Consider the following 23,873-nt stretch of genomic DNA (forward strand, 5'->3'; position numbering starts at 1 on the left):
TAACATATATGGACATTTTATAAAGTATGAAAAGGCTTAATTCACACATTTGATTATTTTTATCATACCATCATATTTGTATGTTTTAGTTAGTATACTTCTATTGTGTACTAGATCTTATGGGTTGAAAAGGCTTTTTTCTTTCCCAGGCATAAATCAACAGTTCCAGGTGAAAGCCAAAGGTCCTAAGTTTCTGGGGGGGAGGACCACTACTACATGAATAAAATATTGCCCTCTTACTAGATTGAAGACGAAAACAATAGCGAAACAGTGCAAAACGTCTGTCAGCTCAACTGGGTTTAAAGCAAAGAAACAAGGAGAAGTGTTTTTTTTTTTATTGCATTCAAAACAATAAACTCTAGCACACTGGTAATCTTGATGCTTCCAACATTTCAATGGATCTATTTACCAGTGTCTCAAAACAAAGTGGATAAATAGATCCATAACATTTTTGAAAGCATCAATATTTTTCTTATATTTAATAAGTATATTGTTTGCTCTATGCACCTGGTATCACGCTCAGCTGTGTGAGTTACTTGTTCATATTTTCATTGCACTGCCATGTCATCACTATAACACCCATTTGAATTGTTAGCAGAAACATTATAGAAAATTAACTGCCTGTGAGAAATGAAGAAGAAAAAAAGATGTATTGACTGAATTCAATACATGGTGAAATTACAAGACAATATAAACATTTACAAAAAGAAAAGAAAAACAGATTATATTATAACTGCAATATCTGCTATCACTGAAAATACTCAAAGCAGTTTGAACTTGTCATTATCCACTAGGTAATACATAGGTTCACAATCTATTCAAAAAACAAAAACATGAAAGGATAAAGTATTTTTGAGGTTTCAGAGAAAAGCCAGTGATGACAACAATGACGTATTGTATCATAAAAGCAGCAGGACAAGTGCTAGTCAAACAGTATTTATCAGTGCTAAAGATCAATCACTTGGCTATGTCATTCCAGTGACTTGCAGATCATAGAACAGGATGATTTGGAAAATAGAATACACACTGTTATTGTTGGACAAACTGTCACCTGTAAACATCCTTTATTGGCACTGATGCCCACACGTTTCAGCAGGGTTGAATGTGTAGCACCATGTTTCATGGTCACGGATGTGTGTGTGTGTGTCAGTGGAGGCTGGTGGGAGGAGCTATAGGAGGACAGGCTCATTGTAATATCTGGAATGGAATTAATGGATCGGAGTCACCAACATGTGGTTTCCATTTATTCCCTTTTAGCCATTGCAATCATCAGCCATAGCACCTCCCACCAGCCTTCCCTGGTGTTTGTGTGTGTATTACCGTGGTAATGGTGTGTGTATACACTGAATGTACAAAACATTAAGAACACCTTCCTAATATTGAGTTGAATCCCCCTCCTCTTTCCCCTCAGAACAGCCTTAATTCGTCGGGGGAATGGACTCTACAAGGTGTTGAAAGCGTTCCACAGGGATGCTGGCCCATTTTGACTCCAATGCTTCTCACTGTTGTGTCAAGTTGGCTGGATGTCCTTTGGGTGGTGGACCATTCTTGATACACACAGGAAACTGTTGAGTGTGAAAAACCCAGCAGCGTTGCAGTTCTTGACACAAACCAGTGGCCCTGGCACCTACCTACTGACATACCCTGTTCAAAGGCACTTTTTGTCTTGCCCATTCACTATCTGAATGGCACACATACACAACCAATGTCTCAATTGTCTCAACGCTTAAAAATGATTCTTTAACCTGTCTCCTCTCCTTTATCTGCACTGATTGAAGTGGATTGAACAAGTGACATCAATAAGATATACCTTTCACCTGGTCAGTTAATGTCATAGAAAGAGCAGGTGTACATAATGTTTTGTACAATCAGTGATCTATGTGTGTGTGTGTCTCCTACAGTAGGGGTATACGTGAGGGCTCCCAGAGTTTGCGTGCTAATTGACTACAGTGTTGTAGTATGTACTCTGTTGGGATGACTCCTAGATGGACTGTCAGCAGCTCATAACACTTCACCACCTCCCCCTGGTGGCTCTTACTATAATAGCGCAACAGCTTCCTGTGGAGGGGAACAGGAGCACACACACACTCCTGTAATACAGACATAAATACTAGAGAATGCATTATACATACATACACACACCCACACAGCACCTCCTCCTCCTCCTCCTCCTCCTCACCTGTAGTAGTCCCAGGCCAGCATTCCGATGGGGGCGGAGTCATTGGGCAGGATTGGCAGGTCCTTTACTTCCAGCTTGTAGCCCTGATTGGTCAAGTGACAGAGGTCAAGGGTCATACAAACAATGACGTTCCAGAACATTCCAATGGAAAAATCCAGCTTGGTATACCCAACATTGAGGTAATTTACCGTTTCGTTTTCGAACCAGAGGAAGTAGCAGAAGAAGTAGTCTCCATCTCTCAGAGTGACAGTGGAATAACCCTTCTGTAGGTAAATCCTCGATGTATTAACCAGGCCCCATACCTACAGAGAGAGACCGAGAAGAAAAGAAGAAAGAGAGCGAGAGATACAGAGAGGGAGAGAAACAGAGATATACAGACAGAGAGAGACCGAGAAATCATCAGTGAAATCCATTTACTAAAAATATCAAACCAGATTTACATTTATAGAGGCAACTTTTGATTTCCCATATGCATTGAGAGCCTACTTTAGTTGATTACAATCCCAAACTAGTGGATAACTCTTAGACAACCCTCTAGAACCAGTGTAGATGGTACAGTCTAACCTTGCCCTTTATGAAGTGAGCCAGTGGCCCCTTTCCTAGCTCAGAGGTTGCGCGGTCCGTGATGTTGAGAGATGGAGCGATCATCTGACCAGCGGTGCGGTCGACGTAGATGAAATGGATCAGGCCCGGGAACTCCTCAAGGTACGTAATATCTGCTGTGTTAAGGTCAATACACCTCACAACACACAGATACAGTACAACACAGAGCCTAATACCACAGCACTACAGTAACTTCTCTGGGTACGTAACATCATCATAAATACACTTGACAATCTCTTGTCTAGAGATATCTGTCCAACCTGGTCAAACTACTGTACAGTAGCAGCATTTGGTTCGATTTCAACGAGCTGCATGATTACATTCTACCCCTTCAGTGACATACAGTAGACATTTCATCCAATATATAAATAAAAACTGTCTGACACACCAGGGCACAACATACCTCATGGATAGCTATCAGCTCCTATTGCTTTCAAAATGCTCTGGAAATGGGGAAACATGGAGGTCTGCACTGAAACCATTGGAGATTTAGCCTGACAATGGGAGTTTCTACAATAATTTACTTATTGCTCCCGGTTAGTCAAGATCAGGGGTGGCCAACCCTCTTGGAGAACAACTGGGTGTTTTGGTCAAACGCTACCTCTTCTAAAGACTTTGTATAGGCTACCCCTTCTCTTTAACACACCAACCCTACATCTAACCTCTTAATATTAGGAGCACAAGCATAGGAAATAAGGGGCCATTTGAGATTTCTAACATGGCTCCAGAGGGCGGGGTTAATGTGAGGCAGGATATGACACCATGGTGATGTTTCTCTTACTCTTCACCAACAGGAAGTCTTTCCAATCCATCAACTTCTCCCTGAGAGAGAGGGGGGGGTGAAAGGAAGGGGATAGAGGAAGTACAAGAGGAGGGAGAGAGAATAGAGAAGATAAGAATAGTATCTTCACCTGTACAGGTATCCAGAGCTCTGTCCTACAGGCCTTTACACAATACATACAGCACTGGTTGGTTGCTATTGAGAGAAATACTATTAGCTAGTCCTGTGCCTCATACGTACTGCACCATGGTGAGAGCTCTGTCCTGTAGACTGGGTGATAGACGCTGTGGATTCCCTCCTCCAACTGTGTTCTCTGTGATGAAACATTGTCGGTAGACTCCACACAGCTGGCTCTTCATAGTACGACACCAGGGGACCAGGCTAGGGACAGATACAGTATGATGAAAAACTGTCTGTAGACTCCACACAGCTGACTCTTCACACTACCACACCCGGGGACCAGGCTAGGGACAGAGTTCAGAGATAACATAATGATACACATCTTCCCAAATGCTAAATGGACCCATGGCAAATCAAATCAAAGTTTGATGGTTGCGTGCACAGATTTTCAGATGTTATCGCAAGAGCAGAAAAATGCTTGTATTTTCTAGCTCCAACAAAAAAGTAATATCTAACAATAATAAAATAAAAATATATATATATATATAAAATATAGACCCACACATATACATACTGTATCTAATCCTCCAGATCTACAGTAGAACATAGGGAGCAGGGGCTAGGGGTCGACATGGGATTGGGACATATAGAGCAGGTGGCAGTAGACAAGACACTTACTCCTTGCTGAAGCCAGGTCCTCCTCTGGTGAATGCCCGGCTCTTAAACTCTGTCCACACACTCTGTAGCTGGGACGTCTGAAAGAGAGGAGACCAGCAGATGTGTTATAAATACTTTAGCAATGTTTTTATGTAACATTTTGGGCGACCCGACCATAGAATTGTGTGTTATAGATCTGTCATTCTCAATGAAAGCAAGTTTAAGACGCTGTAGATATGTTCTATGTGTGCTATTTCTATGCTTCCCGTTCTTAAGTTTAGTTTCTGCGTCTTACTTCCGGTTTTGTACACCTGCTTCAAACAGCTGAACACACAATATTTTGGGTTATGGAAAATATATTTCACAGAGGTTAAGATGGTACAATGATTCTCTACGCAATACTTGCTTGTTTTGTCACAAACTGAAATTAGGTTTTAAATCTGTCACTGGCAGCATATCATATGCTTTTCAATGACAAAACGCTTCCATATACAGCTAGGACTTCATACATTACACCCACCTGTATGTCTGAGGTTCCCAATGCCCTAATGAACTTGTCCAGTTTGTTGCGGAGGTCCTGTATGGACGTCTGGCCGCGGGCCGCTGACCCCTCCAGACCTTCACTCAGACGCTTCTCCAACTTAGCAAATGCCTCCAGGAACACATAGACTGACATGGCCAGGTTACTGTTAGGTATCTACAGACAGAGAAGGGGGGGGGAGAGAAGGAGCGAGGGAGAGATAGAGAGAGCAATCTTATCTCAGTGACAAGTTACTGCCATCTTCTGGTCTGATCTAAATCAACACCCACAGTTGTGTGATTTGCATGATTTGCTTACTCTTTCTCTTTGAATGTGTGTGTCTGTCTGTGTATATATGCCTGTGTGTGTGTGTGTGTGTGTGTATACAGACCTTAGTGAGCAGCACCAGAGTGATGCCCGGCCAGAGTGGCAGACAGTACATGGAGTGAGGCATCATGGGATAGCAGCCCTCCTTCAGCATGACCTCTAGGAAGACTCTGCTAGGGTTTGAGGGGTCAGGGGGAGGAGCTTCCAGGGTCTGGAGGCTGTCCTCTGCCATCTGAAGACAGAATGTTATTTACATTAATTTAATCTCATGAGAAGTTACACTATATAGATTCTAAAGAACATGCAAATCCAAGGGCTTTGAACAAGAGCAAGTTTCAAAAAGATCCAAAAATAAAATGACCCTCCAAGGTCTGTCTAATTTAAATGCATGATTTATGAGAAAGTCTAAGGTACATGCATTTCTCTAGTTAGGATCCAGCCCTTTTTGGTGCAGTAATGCCGTGTTGCCATTTTGTCCTAATGGTTTGGCCCTATACTACAAATCTGGTTTGAGGAAATAGCGAGGTAACTTTCATCAACTCTGAGGTTAACTCGGGATAACCGGTGTCACAAAAGTGGCTCACCTTTTAGCCAGGTACATTAATGTGGCAACGAATCCTTCAGAACTAACTTGATCCGGGGCAGGCTAACTCAGGGCTAACTTCACTTATCCTGAATGAAGTGTCTGAGACGCGAGTTGAGGACCAATTAAATCAGCTTCCCTCCCTCTCACAAAGATTGCGTCATCATCCCCTTAATTTGAGGAAGACGATTTATTAAACATTTTATAAAAATCAACATTTTTGTGTGTTTAAAAACCTATCACACTACACATTTAGTAATACCAAAATGCATTTGAAACTTCTGTATGACATTTTGTACCACGACAGCTAAAATCTTTTTTTCAGCTGAAAGACAATGCCCAGAGCTTACCCACGATGTTGCACAACGATTTAAGTAAATTAGTCATAGTTTTAGTCAAGGTATAGTAGATTTGGGGTTGAAGTGGGAAATCCAAAGTGGGAACTTCATGGAAATCAGTGTCAATTTTCTTCATTATTATATTTCATAATACAAAATGATCAACAACTTATATCAAACAAAACACAGGTTTAAACAAGACAATACATGCACGAATTGTTTATTTATATATATATATATATATTACACACTACCGTTCAAAAGTTAGGGGGTCACTTAAAAATGTCCTTGAAAGAAAAGCACATTTATTTTGTCCTTTAAAATAACATCAAATTGATCAGAAATACAGTGTAGACATTGTTAATGTCGTAAATTACTTTTGTGCTGGAAACAGCAGATTTCTTATGGAATATCTACATAGGCATACAGAGGCCCATTATTAGCAACCATTACTCCTGTGTTCCAATGGCATGTTGTGTTAGCCTTTTTAAAATGACAAACTTGAATTAGCTAATTGATCATTAGAACACCCTTTTGCAAGTATGTTAGCACAGCTGAAAACGGTTGTGCTGATTAAAGAAGCAATAAAACGGGCCTTTTTTAGACTAGTTGAGTATTTAGAGCATCAGCATTTGTGGGTTTGATTACAGGCTCAAAATGGCTAGAAACAGAACTTTCTTCTGAAACTCGTCAGCCTATTCTTGTTCGGAGAAATGAAGGCTATTCCATGTGAGAAATTGCCAAGAAACTGAAGATCTCGTACAACGCTGTGTACTACTCCCTTCACAGAACAGCTCTAACCAGAATAGAAAGAGGAGTGGGAGGCCCCGGTGCACAACTGAGCAAGAGGACAAGTACATTAGAGTGTCTAGTTTGAGAAAGACGCCTCACAAGTCCTCAACTGGCAGCTTCATTGAAGGGAGAAAGGGCCCCTGTGTTGAGGATCAGTGTGGCGGATGTGTTGTTACCGACCTTTACCACCTGGGTATGGCCTGTCAGGAAGTCCAGGATCAAGCTGCAGAGGGAGGTGTTTAGTCCCAGGATCCTTGGCTTATTGATGAGCTTTGAGGGCACAATGGTGTTGAACGCTGAGCTGTAGTCAATGAATAGCATTCTCACATAGGTGTTCCTTTTGCCTATGTGGAAAAGAACAGTGTGGAGTGCAATAGAGATTGCATAATCTGTGGATCTATTGGGGGTGGTATGCAAATTGGAGTGGGTCTAGGGTTTCTGGGATAATGGTAGTGATGTGAGACATGACCAGCATTTAAAAGCACTTCATGGCTACAGACGTGAGTGATACGGGACGGTAGTCATTTAGGCAGATTACCTTAGTGTTCTTGGGTACTGGGACTATGGTGGTCTGCTTGAAACATGTTGGTATTACAGACTCAGACAGGGAGAGGTTGAAAATGTCAGTGAAGACACTTGCCAGTTGGTCAGCGCATGCTTGCAGTACACGTCCTGGTAATCCGTCTGGCCCTGCAGCCTTGTGAATGTTGACCTGTCTAAAAGGTCTTACTTACATTGGCTGCGGAGAGCGTGATCACACAGTCTTCCTGGAGCTGGTGCTCTCATGCATGTTTCAGTGTTATTTGCCTCAAAGCGAGCATAGAAGTAGTTTAGCTTGTCTGGTAGGCTTGTGTCACTGGGCAGCTCTTGGCTGTGCTTCCCTTTGTAGTCTAATGGTTTGCAAGCCCTGCCACATCTGATGAGCGTCAGAGCCGGTGTAGTACGATTCGATCTTAGTCCTGTATTGACACTTTGCCTGTTTGATGGTTCGTCGGAGGGCATAGCGGGATTTCTTATAAGTTTCCGGGTTAAAGTCCCGCTCCTTGAAAGCGGCAGCTCTAGCCTTTAGCTCAGACTGGAATATGTCATCGATGCACTTATTGACGAAGCCAATGACTGATGTGATGTACTGCTCAATGCCATTGGAGGAATTCCGGAACCCATTCCAGTCTGTGCTAGCAAAACAGTCCTTTAGCTTAGCATCTGCTTCATCTGAACAATTTTTTTATTGATCTCGTCACTGGTGATAGTGTCGTCGTTCAGCCACGACTCCGTGAAGCATAAGATATTACAGTTTTGAATGTCCCGTTGGTAGTTTAATCTTGTGCGTAGATCATTGATTTTATCCTCCAAAGATTGCACGTTTGCTAGCAGAATGGAAGGAAGTGGAGGTTTATTAGATCGCCTACTAATTCTCAGAAGGCAGCCCGCCCTCTGGCCTCTTTCTCCACCTCCTCTTCACGCAAATCACGGATATCTGGGTCTGTTCCCAAAAAAGCAGTATATTGTTCGCGTCGGGCTCGTCAGACTCGTTAAAAGGAAAAAAAGGATTCTGCCAGTCCATGGTGAGTAATCGCAGTCCTGATGTCCAGAAGTTATTTTCTGGTCATAAGAGATGGTAGCGGAAACATTATGTACAAAATAAGTAAAATACTAAGTCACAAACAATGCAAATAAACTTTTTTTTTAAACAATCGGTGGGGGACACGTAAAACGTCTGGCTTCGTCTCCGGTGCCATTTTTCAAACATTTCAAGGCCATGACAGATGGTATCACATCTGCTGCAGGCGCAGTTGATGAGCTTATTTCTTAAGTCAGTTGTTCGAATGGAGCTAGCTAGGGTGTTCATGTTTCCAAGTTTCAAACATATTATCTCAAAAGCCATTGAAATGGCAGCAGCGATATGACAATCAGCACATTCATGAGCATGAAATAAGACTTTCCTCAGTACGAAATCCTTGACGACTCACTGTGCTGTGAGACTCAGCAGGCTCATGGGGCTGATTTCGCTGACCCAAATGTCAGTCGTGAAGCTAATAGCAGTGACTCTATTACTGTGTAACTCCGGTAGGGCAACATTTGAAAAATAGCACACTTAGTAACGTTAGTGTGTACCGGTACTCAACCAGTCGGCAAAAGCCAAATTGATTCTGTATTGACATATTTTCAACCAATTGATCTTGAAAGTGTCATTTATAATCCAATACTTTCAGATCTCCTTCAGTTATTTTATTTGAAAGGACTGACTTTTTTTTAGTTTGAGACTTATTTTTCTAGATGAAGTCAAGAAAGGTCTTGTTGATCGCTTTACAAATAAAAGATGATGAGGGGGACACAAAGCAAGACGGTCCCTCTGTCCTGGACAGAAGCATTCTCCCAAGTATAGAAAGATCCCTTTGTAGCAAATGATTAACTCTTTTCTTAGTTTTTTCTTAATTTTAGGAGAGAAATGTGTTGTTTGATAAGTGTCTTTTTTGATAGATATATTCCTAAATATTTAACAGTCCTTTACAGGAATATTTCATTATCCTCAGTCATGTAAACATTTCACATTTAGAAATGTTCAGTTTTAATCCAGATGCAATAGAGAATGCAGTGATCGCATTAAGGGCATGGGCAACCTGGTCTTTGTTTATAAAAGAGAAAAAAAGAGAGTAGTATCGTCAGCCAGTTGGTAAATTCAGATTTCTCTGTTAAAAAGGGATAAACCATGCAGATATGCAATATTCAGAATATCTAGAAATAGAAAATAGAAAAAGTTCCACTACCAAAATGAATAAAAGGGCAAAATTGGGCATCCCTGTCATACACTACTGTTGATAATGAATCTTTTGGATGTACAGAATTAAGGTTTAGTATCACAGAACTCTTTATATCTTTGTAAAACATGCGAATGACTTTGATACAATTTTCACCGAAACCAAAAAGTATAAGAGGCCGAAAGAAAAATGTATGTTCAATTGTGTCAAAGGCTTTACAGAAGTACAAAAATAAAACAACATCTGAATCAATTGCATCTGAATAATCTAAAAGGTGCAAGACTAAACGATTGTTGGAGGTTGTGACGGCCCTTGAGTCTCATTTATAATGGTATGTAATTCCTTTCTTTAATATTTTGGCATAAACCAGAGCAATCAATTTGTAATCAATATTTAATAAAGTAATTGTGTCTCCAACTGTCAATGAGAGAAGGGTCTTCGGAATCAGTTTAATAAGGCCCTTTCATAGTGGAGACCGTTTCACCATTTTCGATGCAATCTTAAACCATATAAACAATGGGGTCTTCTAGTAACTCCCAAAGCCGTCTATAGAATTCAACTGACAGGCCATCAGCGCCAGGTGATTTCCCTTTTTTCATTGAATTCAGAGCTTCTCTAATTTCTTTGATTGAAACAGGTGAATTGCAATCGGAGTGGAAATCATCCTCAATTACAGGGCCATAACTCTGAATGTGGTAAATTTAATCTTCCTGAAATTGTGAGTTGTAAAGGTTTTCATATAAGGAATAGACAAATGTTGATATTGTAATGGGATCTTTACATAGTACATCATTCATGTTGAGTGCCGTTATTGTTGTTTCTCTTTTCAAATGCAAAATAAATAACTGGTGTTTCTTTCCCCCTCTTCAATACATTTAGCTCTTGATCTGACAAAAGCACAATTTGCCAAACTCGTCTTCTTGAGATAGATCATCTTTCATAAAAACTGTCAAGCTTGCTCATCAAATCTTTTTTTCCAAAAGGTTCTTCAGCTCTTTGGCACATTTAATGGCTACTCTGACTTTCTATTAAAGAATTCCATCTACTTCCATGACCCAAGTCTTTTCTTACAGAAATATGTTTGGCTAACAATTTGATGTTTCCAATAAAAATAGGCTCTTTAAGAAGTGTGTTGTTTAATTTCCAATATCCTCGAATACCTTTAGAATTTTTAGTAGCTTGTAAATTCAGGGAAATGAATGATGACCAAACCAAATGATGATCTACATCTATAACATACTGTAACAAAAAGGGGGAAATTAGTAATAAATCTATTCTAGATTTTCGAGACATAGTCGGTCCAGGTATAACCCTTTGCATTCGGGTTGAAAAAACACCAGGAATCATCAACAGAGAGATCCTTGCATAATGTTGTAATGATATTGTTATTTTGAGAGCTTTGACTCATTCTAGGAGTAAAAATGATCAGCAGAGTCATCAGGTGTTTCGTTAAAATCTCATGAGAGAATTAGAAAAGCCTCTGAGTAATTGTTGCATAAATCCTGTAATTTTCTGGTAAGTTGGGCTAAAAGGGTCTTATTTGGAGCATGTGAGTTACAATACAGATGATGAAAATAGCATTGTCAAGTTTAACCGTTACTATGACCCATCTGCCATCCTGTGAAGATGTGGATTCTAGAATGTTGCCTTTAAACTTGTGGATAAGCGTCAAACACCAGCAGAATGGTTTGATCCATGACTGAAATAGGCCATGACTGAAATAGGCCATGTCTTCCAAAATTTCAAGTCACTTTACACAAAAACTAAATCTGGATTACTGCGTTTACAATATAGAAATTAGGCTTTCTTTTTGTAAGATCTCTCAAACCCCTAGCATTCAGGCTAACGATATTGAGAGAGTTGAAAAAAAACTCCTGCATTAAAAAATAAAGAGACACAAACTAGACAGATGTAGTAATGTGAACAATAAAACAAACAGTAAACATTGAGAGGGTTAATCGGACAGAAAACGACACTCAGTTGAGGTAGCGGTGGTTAACAGTAAAACAAATCCCTTTTCTTTTTTGGGTTGGCAAGTGTTCATAAATTGTAGTTCGAATTGTAAATTTACTCGTGGCAGTACAGTAAATGTACTCTTGGCAGTACTCACAGTTCAAGTGTGGTTAATGTCAGAGCAAGCCAGTACTCTTTCTTCCTTCGGTGAACGCATGTTCCCTTGAACCCAGCCTTCTTTCCCTCTTGTCGTACTTTCTGTATAATTGGCCACAGTTTCTCCCTGGCAGTCTGATCCTGCGGGATCAGAGCCTCTTTGATGCGGAGCTTCTTCTCGTCCAGAAACGTGTTCCCCTTGGCCATTTTCCAGATGATGTCCCTGTAGTGGCGCATAGTGAAGCGCAGGATGACATTGCGAGGGGGTCCATCAGATTTTCGTTTCCCAAGTCGATGAACCACGTCGATCAGGTTTCTTAGCTTGTCTTTGATGCACGGAGCCACTTTTCCCAGGATATTAATGACTGCTTCCCTAATGTCCTCTCCCTCTTTTACACCTTGGATTTTCAGATCCCACCTGCGAGAGTACCGTTGAAGTTCAGTTACATTCTCACACAGCTCATTATTTGGGGATTGCAGTTCCTTCAGCTCGTTCTCTAGGAACGTTATATTGTCCTTGTTCTCGTTCACAACTGTGTGAAGCTGACGGACAGTCTCTGACAAATTATCAATCTTCTTTGATGTTTCTTCAGTAGCCCGCTCTATGATGGACATTTTGGAGAACGTAGCGTCTTGTTTAGTAGTCAGGGTCTGGATTGCAGAGAAAAGTTCAGACATGGAATTGTCCTCTTTCACTTTTTTCTCCTGTGGATTTTTAATTGGGGTCAGAGGTAAAGTGGTTGCAATGATCAGCTGCGGGATCGGGCCACCAACAGTACAGAGCTTGCTCAGCAATGGCAGCAGGCAGGTGTGAGTCCATCTGCACGCACAGTTATGCGAATACTTTTGGAGGATGTCCTGGTGTCAAGACAGGGGCGGCAGGGTAGCCTAGTGGTTAGAGCGTTGAACTCGTAACCGAAAGGTTGCTAGTTCGAATCCCCAAGCTGACAAGGTACAAATCTGTCGTTCTGCCCCTGAACAGGCGGTTAACCCACTGTTCCTTGAAAATAAGAATTTGTTCTTAACTGACTTGCCTAGTAAAATAAAGGTAAAATAAATTTAAAAAAAATAAAAAAAGAAGGGCAGCAAAGACGCCACTTCTCTTCAAGAAAAAAATCAGAGACAAACTGATATTCTGCAAAAGGTACAGGGATTGGACTGCTGGTGGACAAACAAAAACCCACAAACTCCAAGCATTGATTATGCAAGAATGGGCTGCCATCAGTCAGGATGTGGTCCAGAAGTTAATTGACAGCATGCCAGGACGGATTACAGGGGTCTTGAAAAAGAAGGGTCAACACTGCAAATATTGACTTTGCATCAACTTCATGTAATTGTCAATAAAAGCCTTTGACACTTATGAAATGCTTGTAATTATACTTCAGTATTCCATAGTAACATCTGACAAAAAATATCCAAAGACACTGAGGCAGCAGATTTTGTGAAAACTAATATTTGTGTCATTCTCAAAACTTTTGGCCATGACTGTACACCCCTCCCCCCAAGCTCACCTGAATGTCTGGATCCAAAAACTGGAACACAGGAGTACCGCTCCCCACATGACAGCTCTCTTCATGACAGCTCTCTTCATGACAGCTCTCTTCATGACAGCTCTCCTCATGCCAGCTCTCCTCATGCCTGCTCTCATGCCTGCTCTCCTCATGCCTGCCTGCAAAGAGAGCGAGCAGAGGGTTAGTGAGTTGAAACAAAGGCAGTGGAAGTATAGCATATCACTGCACCGAGCCACATATGCAAAAATGACAGAGCACAGCACAGACACCTACCTGAATTAACAGAGTCCCTGTCAGTCCCAGAGTCCCTATTAGTAGGGGAAGGCTCTGGAGTGTAGAATATATCTGGGGCTGAAGTGTTCTCCACATCCTGCACACACACGACACAGTTATTAAACTTCCGAAGCATTCAGACAGAGTATGATATTCTTCTTCTTTCACTCTCAGTGCTCCTACCTCGGGGGCAGTATCCTCCAGGTCGATGTTGCTAGGATACATGTTCTGCACCATGATGATAAGAGCCAGCAGGTCAGACGAGGTGAGGGTACTAGCGTTACGACTGTGGGGGAGAGGAGAGGGGTGGATAGAAAGGTACTCCGAGCAGGTTTGGGGGTCAATTCAAGTCACTCAATTCAGGAAGTGATTTGAATTTAAAATTCAGAAATGTATATATTTTTTAAAATAGCTCCACCTTTTCAGTTTATTGAGAAAGCATTGAAAATGAATGCAACTGAATTGGAATTTCAGTTAATTTACTGATTTGACCCCAACCCTGATTCAGAGGCACCTCCCTCTGTACGTGATTTGCAATGTCATATTATGTGAAAATGCTCTTTATTATGTGAAAAAGTGACGTTACAGTGGCCCGTCAACCTTGTGTAGAAAGCTTGTAGGTTTGTGAGAATAGTAATGGACAGTAACCTGGAATAGAAGGCTAGTAGTTTGGTCTTAATAGTAATGGACAGTAACCTGGAATAGAAGGCTAGTAGTTTGGTCTTAGTAGTAATGGACAGTAACCTGGAATAGAAGGCTAGTAGTTTGGTCTTAGTAGTAATGGACAGTAACCTGGAATAGAAGGCTAGTAGTTTGGTCTTAATAGTAATGGACAGTAACCTGGAATAGAAGGCTAGTAGTTTGGTCTTAATAGTAATGGACAGTAAACTGGAATAGAAGGCTAGTAGTTTGGTCTTAATAGTAATGGACAGTAACCTGGAATAGAAGGCTAGTAGTTTGGTCTTAATAGTAATGGACAGTAACCTGGAATAGAAGGCTAGTAGTTTGGTCTTAATAGTAATGGACAGTGACCTGGAATAGAAGGCTAGTAGTTTGGTCTTAATAGTAATGGACAGTAACCTGGAATAGAAGGCTAGTAGTTTGGTCTTAATAGTAATGGACAGTGACCTGGAATAGAAGGCTAGTAGTTTGGTCTTAATAGTAATGGACAGTGACCTGGAATAGAAGGCTAGTAGTTTGGTCTTAATAGTAATGGACAGTAACCTGGAATAGAAGGCTAGTAGTTTGGTCTTAATAGTAATGGACAGTAACCTGGAATAGAAGGCTAGTAGTTTGGTGTGCACCAGTATGAATGCATGGAGGACCTCCTCTCCTGCTCTCTCCACACTACTGTTGATCTGCTGCACCAAGCGACGCTCCAGAAACTCTATACACTGTTCACATAGAGTAGGATGGATCAACCTCTCTACTGCCTGATGGAGGGAGACAGAGACATACGTTGTATATACAGTACCAGTCAAAAGTTGACACACCTACTCATTCAAGGGTTTGTCTTTATTTTTACTATTTTCCACATTGTAGAATAATAGTGAAGACATCAAAACTATGAAATAACACATATGGAATCATGTAGTAACCAAAAAGTGTTAAACAAATCAAAATATATTTTATATTTGAGATTCTTCAATATAGCCACCCTTTGCCTTGATGACAGCTTTGTACAATCTTGGAATTCTCTCAACCAGCTTCATGAGGTAGTCACCTAGAATGCTTTCAATTAACAGGTGTGCCTTGTTAATTTGTGGAATTTCTTTCCTTTTTAATGCATTTGAGCCAATCAGTTGTTGTGACCAGGTAGGGGTGGTATACAGAAGATAGCCCTATTTGGTAAAAGACCAAGTCCATATTATGGAAAGAACAGCTCAAATAAGCAAAGAGAAACAACAGTCCATCATTACTTTAAGACATGAAGGTCAGTCTATCCTGAACATTTCAAGAACTTTTAAAGTTTCTTCAAGCTTAGTCGCAAAAGCCATCAAGCGCTATGATGAAACTGGCTCTCATGAGGACTACCACAGGAAAGGAAGACCCAGAGTTACCTCTGCTGCAGAGGATAAGTTCATTAGAGTTACCAGGCTCAGAAATTGCAGCCCAAATAAATGCTACAGAGTTCAATTAACAGACACATCTCAACATCAACTGTTCAGAGGAGACTGCGTGAATCAGGCCTTCATGGTCGTATTGCTGTAAAGAAACCACATCTAAAGGACACCAATAAGAAGAAGAGACTTGCTTGGGCCAACAAACACGAGCAATGGACATTAGACCGGTGGAAATCTGTCCTTTTGTCTGAATTCCAAGAGTGTGCAAAGCTGTCATCAAGGCAGTGGGTGGCTACTTTGAAGAATCTCAAACATAATATATTTAGATTTGTTTAACCCTTTTTTGGTTACTACAGGATTCCATATCTGTTTTTTCATAGTGTTGACATCTTCACTATTATTCTACAATGTAGAAAATAGTCAAACATAAAGAGAAACCCTTGAATGTGGTGTGTCCAAACTTTTGACTGGTACTGTATGTTGTCGTGTAGGTCAAAACTACATTTCCACATTGGGGAGAAGAGTGAGTATAGTACAGTTTACAGTACAATTTCCTCCACATTATAAACTGTGTGGTTCGAGGCCTGAATGCTGATTGGCTGACAGCCATGGTATATCAGACGTATACTACAGGTATGACAAAAACATTTATTTTTACTGCTCTAATCACGTTGGTAACTAGTTTATAATAGCAATAAGGTACCTCAGGGGTTTGTGGTGTATAGCCAATATATTTATTTTATTTATCCGTTATTTTACCAAGTAAGTTGACTGAGAACACGTTCTCATTTGCAGCAACGACCTGGGGAATAGTTTCAGGGAGGGGAGGAGGATGAATGAGCCAATTGTAAACTGGGGATTATTAGGTGACCGTGATGGTTTGAGGGTCAGATTGTGAATTTAATATACCACAGCTAAGGGCTGTATCCAGGCACTCCGCAGTACGTCGTGATTAAGAACATCCCTTAGCTGTGGTATATTGGTCATATACCACACCCCATCTGGCCCTATTGCTTAATTCTACAGTACCTCTACTAAAAAGCTCTGGTCCTGCTCTTGGAGGCGGCTGTAGGTCTCCAGGAGGTTCTGTAGATATTTCCATAGATTGGTCCTCTGCTCTGTGTCCTGAGGACGCAGCCTGGAGAGAAACCACAAAGCCCATTAGGACACAAGTCCATCTGTCACACACAAACACAGCTCTAATGAACTTCATAAGGTAAAAGTCATGTCATACTCTTTCCTGATCAGGGTGCTGCTGAGGGTAACCATGCCGAAGAGGACCTCAATCATCTTCTTCATCACGTAAATCTTCCTCTTCAGATCCTCCTCGCCCTCTTCTCTGTCTCCGTTCACAGCGATGTACAGACACTCCTCAAACTGTCAATCAACATCTCAATCAGTCAATACTTCCATCAATCAAATAATCAATAACTCAATCACCCCTAATCAGTTCCCATTCACACACAGCGATGTACTACATGTCCCAAGCTCTTTATTAACACAACTGAGAGGCTTGGATTGGTGTGAGGAATATGGAGGATGCTCCTCTTAGTTTGTTGGAAGACTCACATGGCTAACAACTATCTAGTCCTTTGAGATCCATGAACACCGGAAGGCATATGCGCAAGAAGCAGAAAAGATAAGAGTCATTTGGTCTGAATGGAACTGCTGTTGGCTATTGGCCACGTCATCGTAACCCATTTACAGAGCCACACCGTCTGATCCCATGACTACTGCGAGGTTAAGGCAGGCTCACATGATGTGAAGCTTTACTGAACAGCAGGCTTTCACTTTTACTACAGCACAGTAGAGGAACTGTAATAGAGTGGCTTATGTGCTCAAATGAGTTGTAAGGGAGAGTGGGGTAAGTTCTAGATTTTTTAAAAACATTCAGCATCACTCTGTCAAGGGAAATATAGTATTCTTTCTAACAAAGATACTGCAGCTACATACACTACCGTTCAAAAGTTTGGGGTCACATAGAAATGTCCTTGTTTTTGAAAGAAAAGCATATTTTTGTCCATTAAAATAACATCAAATTGATCAGAAATACAGTGTAGACATTGTTAATGTTGTAAATGACTATTGTAGCTGGAAACTGCTGATGTTTTATGGAATATCTACATAGGCGTACAGAGGCCCATTATCAGCAACCATCCCTCCTGTGTTCCAACGGCATGTTGTTAGCTAATCCAAGTTAATAATTGTAAAAAGCTAATTGACCATTAGAAAACCCTTTTACAATTATGTTAGTTTTCAGCTGTGCTGTTGTTCTGATTAAAGAAGCAATAAAACAAACCTTCTTTAGACTAGTTGAGTATCTGGAGCATCAACATTTGTGGGTTCGATTACAGGCTAAAAATGTCCTGAAAATAATAACTTTCTTTTGAAACTTGTTAGTCTATTCTTGTTCTGAGAAATTAAGTCTATTCCATGTGAGAAATTGTCAAGAAACTGAAGATCTCATACAATGCTGTGTACTACTCCCTTCACAGAACAGCTCTAACCAGAATAGAAAGAGGAGTGGGAGGCCCCGGTGCACAACTGAGCAAGAGGACAAGTACATTAGCGTGTCCAGTTTGAGAAACAGACACCTCACAAGTCTTCAACTGACAGCTTCATTAAATAGTACAATTTACCATGGGTATGGGGTAAGTTGAGTTGCTGGACAGGGTGAATTAAGCCACCTACACATTTCTGTACTGAATAAAACATTACCACTACCTTTTTAAAACCATGTCTATCTTTTTTCCCCAGCCCAATTACTTTTTTGTATTTTTATCATATTGTAACACAGGCATAACACCTAACAAACACTTTGACCTTTTTAAAACTTGTAACATAGGCCAGGCACTGTTGTTACCTCATATCCCAACGCCTGGGAAGAAAACACTTCAATTTACTCAACTTGCCATGGGCTCAACCATTGGCTCAACGTATCCCAAGGCAAATATTTTGACTATATACAGTGGGGAGAACAAGTATTTGATACACTGCCGATTTAGCAGATTTTCCTACTTACAAAGCATGTAGAGGTCTGTAATTTTTATCATAGGTACACTTCAACTGTGAGAGACAGAATCTAAAACAAAAATCCAGAAAATCACATTGTATGATTTTTAAGTAATTAATTTGCATTTTATTGCATGACATACGTATTTGAACACCTACCAACCAGTAAGAATTCCGGCTCTCACAGAACTGTTAGTTTTTCTTTAAGAAGGCCTCCTGTTCTCCACTCATTACCTCTATTAACTGCACCTGTTTGAACTCGTTACCTGTATAAAAGACACCTGTCCACACACTCAATCAAACAGACTCCAACCTCTCCACAATGGCCAAGACCAGAGAGCTGTGTAAGGACATCAGGGATAAAATTGTAGACCTGCACAAGGCTGGGATGGGCTACAGTACAATAGGCAAGCAGCTTGCTGAGAAGGCAACAACAGTTGGCGCAATTATTAGAAAATGGAAGAAGTTCAAGATGACGGTCAAACACCCTCGGTCTGGGGCTCCATGCAAGATCTCACCTCGTGGGGCATCAATGATCATGAGAAAGGTGAGGGATCAGCCCAGAACTACACGGCAGGACCTGGTCAATGACCTGAAGAGAGCTGGGACCACAGTCTCAAAGAAAACCATTAGTAACACACTACGCCGTCATGGATTAAAATCCTGCAGCTCACGCAAGGTCCCCCTGCTCAAGCCAGCGCATGTCCAGGCCCGTCTGAAGTTTGCCAATGACGATCTGGATGATCCAGAGGAGGAATGGGAGAAGGTCATGTGGTCTGATGAGACAAAAATATAGCTTTTTGGTCTAAACTCCACTCGCTGTGTTTGGAGGAAGAAGAAGGATGAGTACAACCCCAAGAACACCATCCCAACCGTGAAGCATGGAGGTGGAAACATCATTCTTTGGGGATGCTTTTCTACTAAGGGGACAGGACAACTGCACCGTATTGAGGGGAGGATGGATGGGGCCATGTATAGCGAGATCTTGGCCAACAACCTCCTTCCCTCAGTAAGAGCATTGAAGATGGGTCGTGGCTGGGTCTTCCAGCATGACAACGACCCGAAACACACAGCCACGGCAACTAAGGAGTGGCTCCGTAAGAAGCATCTCAAGGTCCTGGAGTGGCCTAGCCAGTCTCCAGACCTGAACCAAATAGAAAATCTTTGGAGGGAGCTGAAAGTCCGTATTGCCCAGCGACAGCTCCAAAATCTGAAGGATCTGGAGAAGGTCTGTATGGAGGAGTGGGCCAAAATCTCTGCTGCTGTGTGTGCAAACCTGGTCAAGAACTACAGGAAACATATGATCTCTGTAATTGCAAACAAAGGTTTCTATACCAAATATTAGGTTCTGCTTTTCTAATGTATCAAATACTTATGTCATGCAATAAAATGCTAATTAATTACTTAAAAATCCTACAATGTGATTTTCTGGATTTTTGTTTTAGATTCCGTCTCTCACAGTTGAAGTGTACCTATGATAAAAATTACAGACCTCTACATGCTTTGTAAGTAGGAAACCCTGCAAAATCGTCAGTGTATCAAATACTTGTTCTCCCCACTGTAAGCTCACATAGTTACAAGAATGCACTTTCATGCTAAGTTTGAGACCTCATATTGATTCTTATAGAGACCCCAACTGATGTATATAACAGTCGTAAAAATATATACTTTGGTGTAGAAACAAGCATCACCAAACCTCTACCTGATAAATTCATTTACACTTACTACTTTTTCCATGTGGTTTCTTCCTTCACAGACTCCATGAAATGATGACCTCTTCCTAAATATATGGCCAATTGATACAATTTATGTATGGTTTCCTAGAAACAAGGTTGGCTCAACTTACCCCACTCTCCCCTACACTTATTTTATGACCATTCTTTACTATGGGCATAGTTCTCTCACAAATTGCCCTGTATCTGTTGAAGTGTTTTTGTGTCATGACGCAATATTAGTTTCCTGTGTGTGTGTGTGTGTGTGTTACCTGATGTAGCACATAGGTGTGGTTGTTCTCAGTACTAAAGGATGTATAGCTGTCTCCCAGTCTGTCCACCATGGTACTGCAGGAGATGATGATGGGGGCAAACAGAGTGTTGATGCTGTCCTCAAATGCTGGTGGCTGGGAGGGATGGAAAGAGACACTCAACCATATCCTTCAGCGGAATCTCTCCTCATAACCCCAATTTTCTGCTCTGGAATGACCATGAGGGATTATGGTACTACATGAACCAGCCAACATGTCTACAACCCCTGTCGGACAGACCAGAGAGTTCAGCAAGTCACAGAAACGTGATATGAATGAAGTCACTGGGGATATTTGGGTTAATCCATATATGCAATATGCTATCATTGCTTCTATATTTATGTAATAGACAAGACGACTTGAAGCATCCTGTATCCCTCGCCCGCTCCCGTCTTACCTTCTCCCCCTCTTCCTGTGACGCGCCATACTGCTCCTGGATGTTGAGTTCAAACTCTGGGTCTGTCCAATAGAAGAGGACCTCCGCGCTCTCGCTGGCTATCAGCAGACACTTCATAGTGGGATCTTATCTGGGGCAACCAACCATACCAGCACTGTTGTCATCTGCAGAATATGCAGGTTTTGTTTTATTTTTGATTTAACTAGGCAAGTCACAGTAAGCTTACAGTTTGAAACGTTCTTTGCCCTACACACAGCCCTTAAATAGGCTAAGCAAATGATTCGTATGAAGCTCTTTTTTTTTGCCATATTACAGGAAACCACTGAACAACATTACACTGCAATTGGATAGAAGTGAGCCTTCATGCAAAGATAGATTTATAATAGAGTTACCACATTTGTGATTAATCCTTTGTATTATCTTGGAAAACAGAATAACAGTGTTTGTATAACTGGTTCTACTTACATAGCTGGTATGAGGGAATAACATAAGTTATTCTCATATCAACAATGTATGTGGAATTCACGAAGAGGACAAACCACTTACAATTTTCTACTGGACTCATAATTGAATTAATTCTCTGATTAATGTATTTGTAGAGTGGTCATATGATGAAAAGCATGATAAATAAGAAGAGCACCAAGCCTTGCCAAACTCTATCATGCAACACGAGTCAAACATCCAGACTATGCGGATTGTCTTCAGTGATCACCAACGCATGGCTGACAGGTCGGACCCCAAACCATCACAGGAGTAGCGCAACGTAAAATATAGCGTTTACCCATATGGGACTTCGAAGTTTGCCTTCTAACGCTCATACAATAACATTATAAATATGTCATGCACATAGCTGACATTAGCCTATTCTATAGGCATATTCAACGTGACAAATATATGTTTTACACAATTCATTTCTATTAGGATATTCTTGCACCCATCAGTAGGCTATAATAATAACAACATGCTACACAAAGTAACTTACCTGTGGCCTATCAGTTATGCATCATATTTACCCCTCCGTGATTTCCACCAGTTTAATCAGATGTTGTTCAAATGTACCTCTTCGTTCGAAACCCTTAGCTTTCCGATTATAAACGATCATACTTTGAAACTCTTGTCTATCGCAACATTTCTCAACTCAGCTTCCGTGGTGAAACTTGGAGCCGAATCATGTGACACTAACAGCGGTTTAACAACGGAAGCTAAGCTCCTCCTAGATATATGACTCTAAATTAAACGCAGGTCTATGATCAGTTTTCCCTCCTGATGCGTTCTCTTAGAAACGGCGAAGGTAAAAGAAAACTGACTAGAGATCAGTGATTAGTTTTTGACGTTGGTTCCCAGACGGTGAAAGGATAATCCTTTAAAAACATTTTTTTAAGGGTAATCCTTTCATTGGGGGTAGATAATTAGGTGAGTCATGTGTCATGTGCTGAATACTAGACTAAAGCGCATGATTCTGACACAGTCGTAATGATCTGGTATTCATTGAATGTATTATGGTGTTGTGTGTCTGTGGTGTGTGTGTGTGTGTGTGCATGTGTGTGTACATACGTGTGTGCATGGAGAGAGATTTTTTGTGTCATTCACTTACTTCCTTGTGAGATTCATAGGCCTACATTATTGTATCACATGAGATAAGTAGCCTAGCCTACATATTGAGCAGAATCATTTGTTTCATTGTCAAGACAGGCACATCATTATTATTAGAAAGGATGTTCAGAGTTATACAAATTTAACCCTGATTATGCAACTATCGTTGAGCAAAGTAAAAAGAAACACGAACACACGTATGCACACACACATACGCACGCACGCACACACGCACACACACACACACACACACACACACACACACACACACACACACACACACACACACACACACACACACACACACACACACACACACACACACACACACACACACACACACACACACAAATGGAGATCTTGTGGAATTTTGGAATGTTCCTTTTTCCTTAAAAAAGGATCTTAAAAGGTTATAAATTAATGGGCAGAACAAATCTGCGCCTGTGGGGACATTCTAGAATACTCTGAATATTCTGAGTTTGGCTTCTGGCAGACCATTCATGTTTCTGGGTCTAGCTACTAATCTGTACAATCAGTTTCCAGCGGCTGGACGTTCATGGAAGTTTTTTTTAAGCTGACTACTGTATACACAGAGTAAACATAGCAAAGGGCCTGCAGAAATCCTTAAATGTTTCAAAATGGATCACAGAGTATAAACAGTGTGTGTGTGTGTGTGTGTGTGTGTGTGTGTGTGTGTGTGTGTGTGTGTGTGTGTGTGTGTGTGTGTGTGTGTGTGTGTGCGCGTGCGCACATGCGCACATATTTGTGTGTGTGTTCTTCAAACTGGATCACAGCGTATAAACAGAGTTAGCCAGGGTATGGTTACAGCTACCTCTGTTAAAGAGTCGCTGTCACGCAAAGGTATCTAGAACAAAGGTATCCAGAACAACTGTGTAGTGTCCTAAACCGCGCCACCATCAGATTGGGTCAAAAGAAACGGCGCACAGAGGTCATTATCACAAAGTACTGGTTTAGAAGAAGCTGAGCTGTCCAAACAAAAGTTTCCCAGAATTTCCTGATGAGAGCACTGGATAAGATTCTGCTAAATGGTCAGAGCGTCAGTTCAGAAGTATGGGTTGGATGGATCAGAATCAGATCTGGAAGGGCAACACATAACACATAACACACACTTACGTCCGTCCATGAGCTCTAGGCTTAACGTTCACTTCAGCACTCTACAGACAATATTTCTTACTCTGTGAAGTCTTTTCTGTTTAGCACTGTTTCCTTTGT

General features: G+C 41.1%; 1 protein-coding gene across 3 annotated transcripts; it reads right to left on the reverse strand.

Moving 5' to 3' along the window:
* Positions 1–320: 320 nt before the first annotated feature.
* On the reverse strand, positions 321–22,214 carry hps1 (HPS1 biogenesis of lysosomal organelles complex 3 subunit 1). 3 transcript variants are annotated; one of them, XM_029640269.2, is made up of 18 exons: positions 22,030–22,214; positions 21,048–21,177; positions 20,612–20,746; positions 16,850–16,992; positions 16,645–16,753; positions 14,825–14,985; positions 13,736–13,838; positions 13,553–13,649; positions 13,280–13,437; positions 5,252–5,419; positions 4,861–5,037; positions 4,362–4,438; positions 3,804–3,944; positions 3,539–3,604; positions 2,744–2,888; positions 2,368–2,481; positions 2,180–2,262; positions 321–2,058 (listed from the first exon to the last, which is right to left on the reverse strand). In XM_029640269.2, the coding sequence occupies exons 2-18, from the start codon at positions 21,162–21,164 to the stop codon at positions 1,896–1,898; spliced, it is 2,157 nt and encodes a 718-aa protein (XP_029496129.1). In that variant the 5' UTR covers positions 21,165–21,177; positions 22,030–22,214; the 3' UTR covers positions 321–1,895. The 3 variants fall into 3 exon arrangements, with proteins under 3 accessions (XP_029496129.1, XP_029496128.1, XP_029496130.1); XM_029640268.2 differs by having other exon boundaries at positions 21,048–21,211; XM_029640270.2 differs by having other exon boundaries at positions 1,919–2,090; positions 21,048–21,211.
* Between the last annotated feature and the right edge of the window lie 1,659 nt (positions 22,215–23,873).

This window comes from Oncorhynchus nerka, linkage group LG28 (genome assembly GCF_034236695.1).
Source record: "Oncorhynchus nerka isolate Pitt River linkage group LG28, Oner_Uvic_2.0, whole genome shotgun sequence".
Classification (NCBI taxonomy): Eukaryota; Metazoa; Chordata; class Actinopteri; order Salmoniformes; family Salmonidae; genus Oncorhynchus; species Oncorhynchus nerka.

What these genes read in the sequence shown, in the direction of transcription:
- hps1 (XM_029640269.2), bottom strand. Translation starts at nt 21,164, where the DNA reads ATGAAGTGTCTGCTGATAGCCAGCGAGAGCGCGGAGGTCCTCTTCTAT. An exon ending in ACCAGAGCTTTTTAGTAGAG is followed by an intron (nt 14,986 to 16,644) that starts GTACTGTAGAAT and finishes TCCCTCCATCAG; the next exon opens with GCAGTAGAGAGGTTGATCCA. An exon ending in CTCTGGTGCTGCTCACTAAG is followed by an intron (nt 5,038 to 5,251) that starts GTCTGTATACAC and finishes CTCTGTCTGTAG; the next exon opens with ATACCTAACAGTAACCTGGC.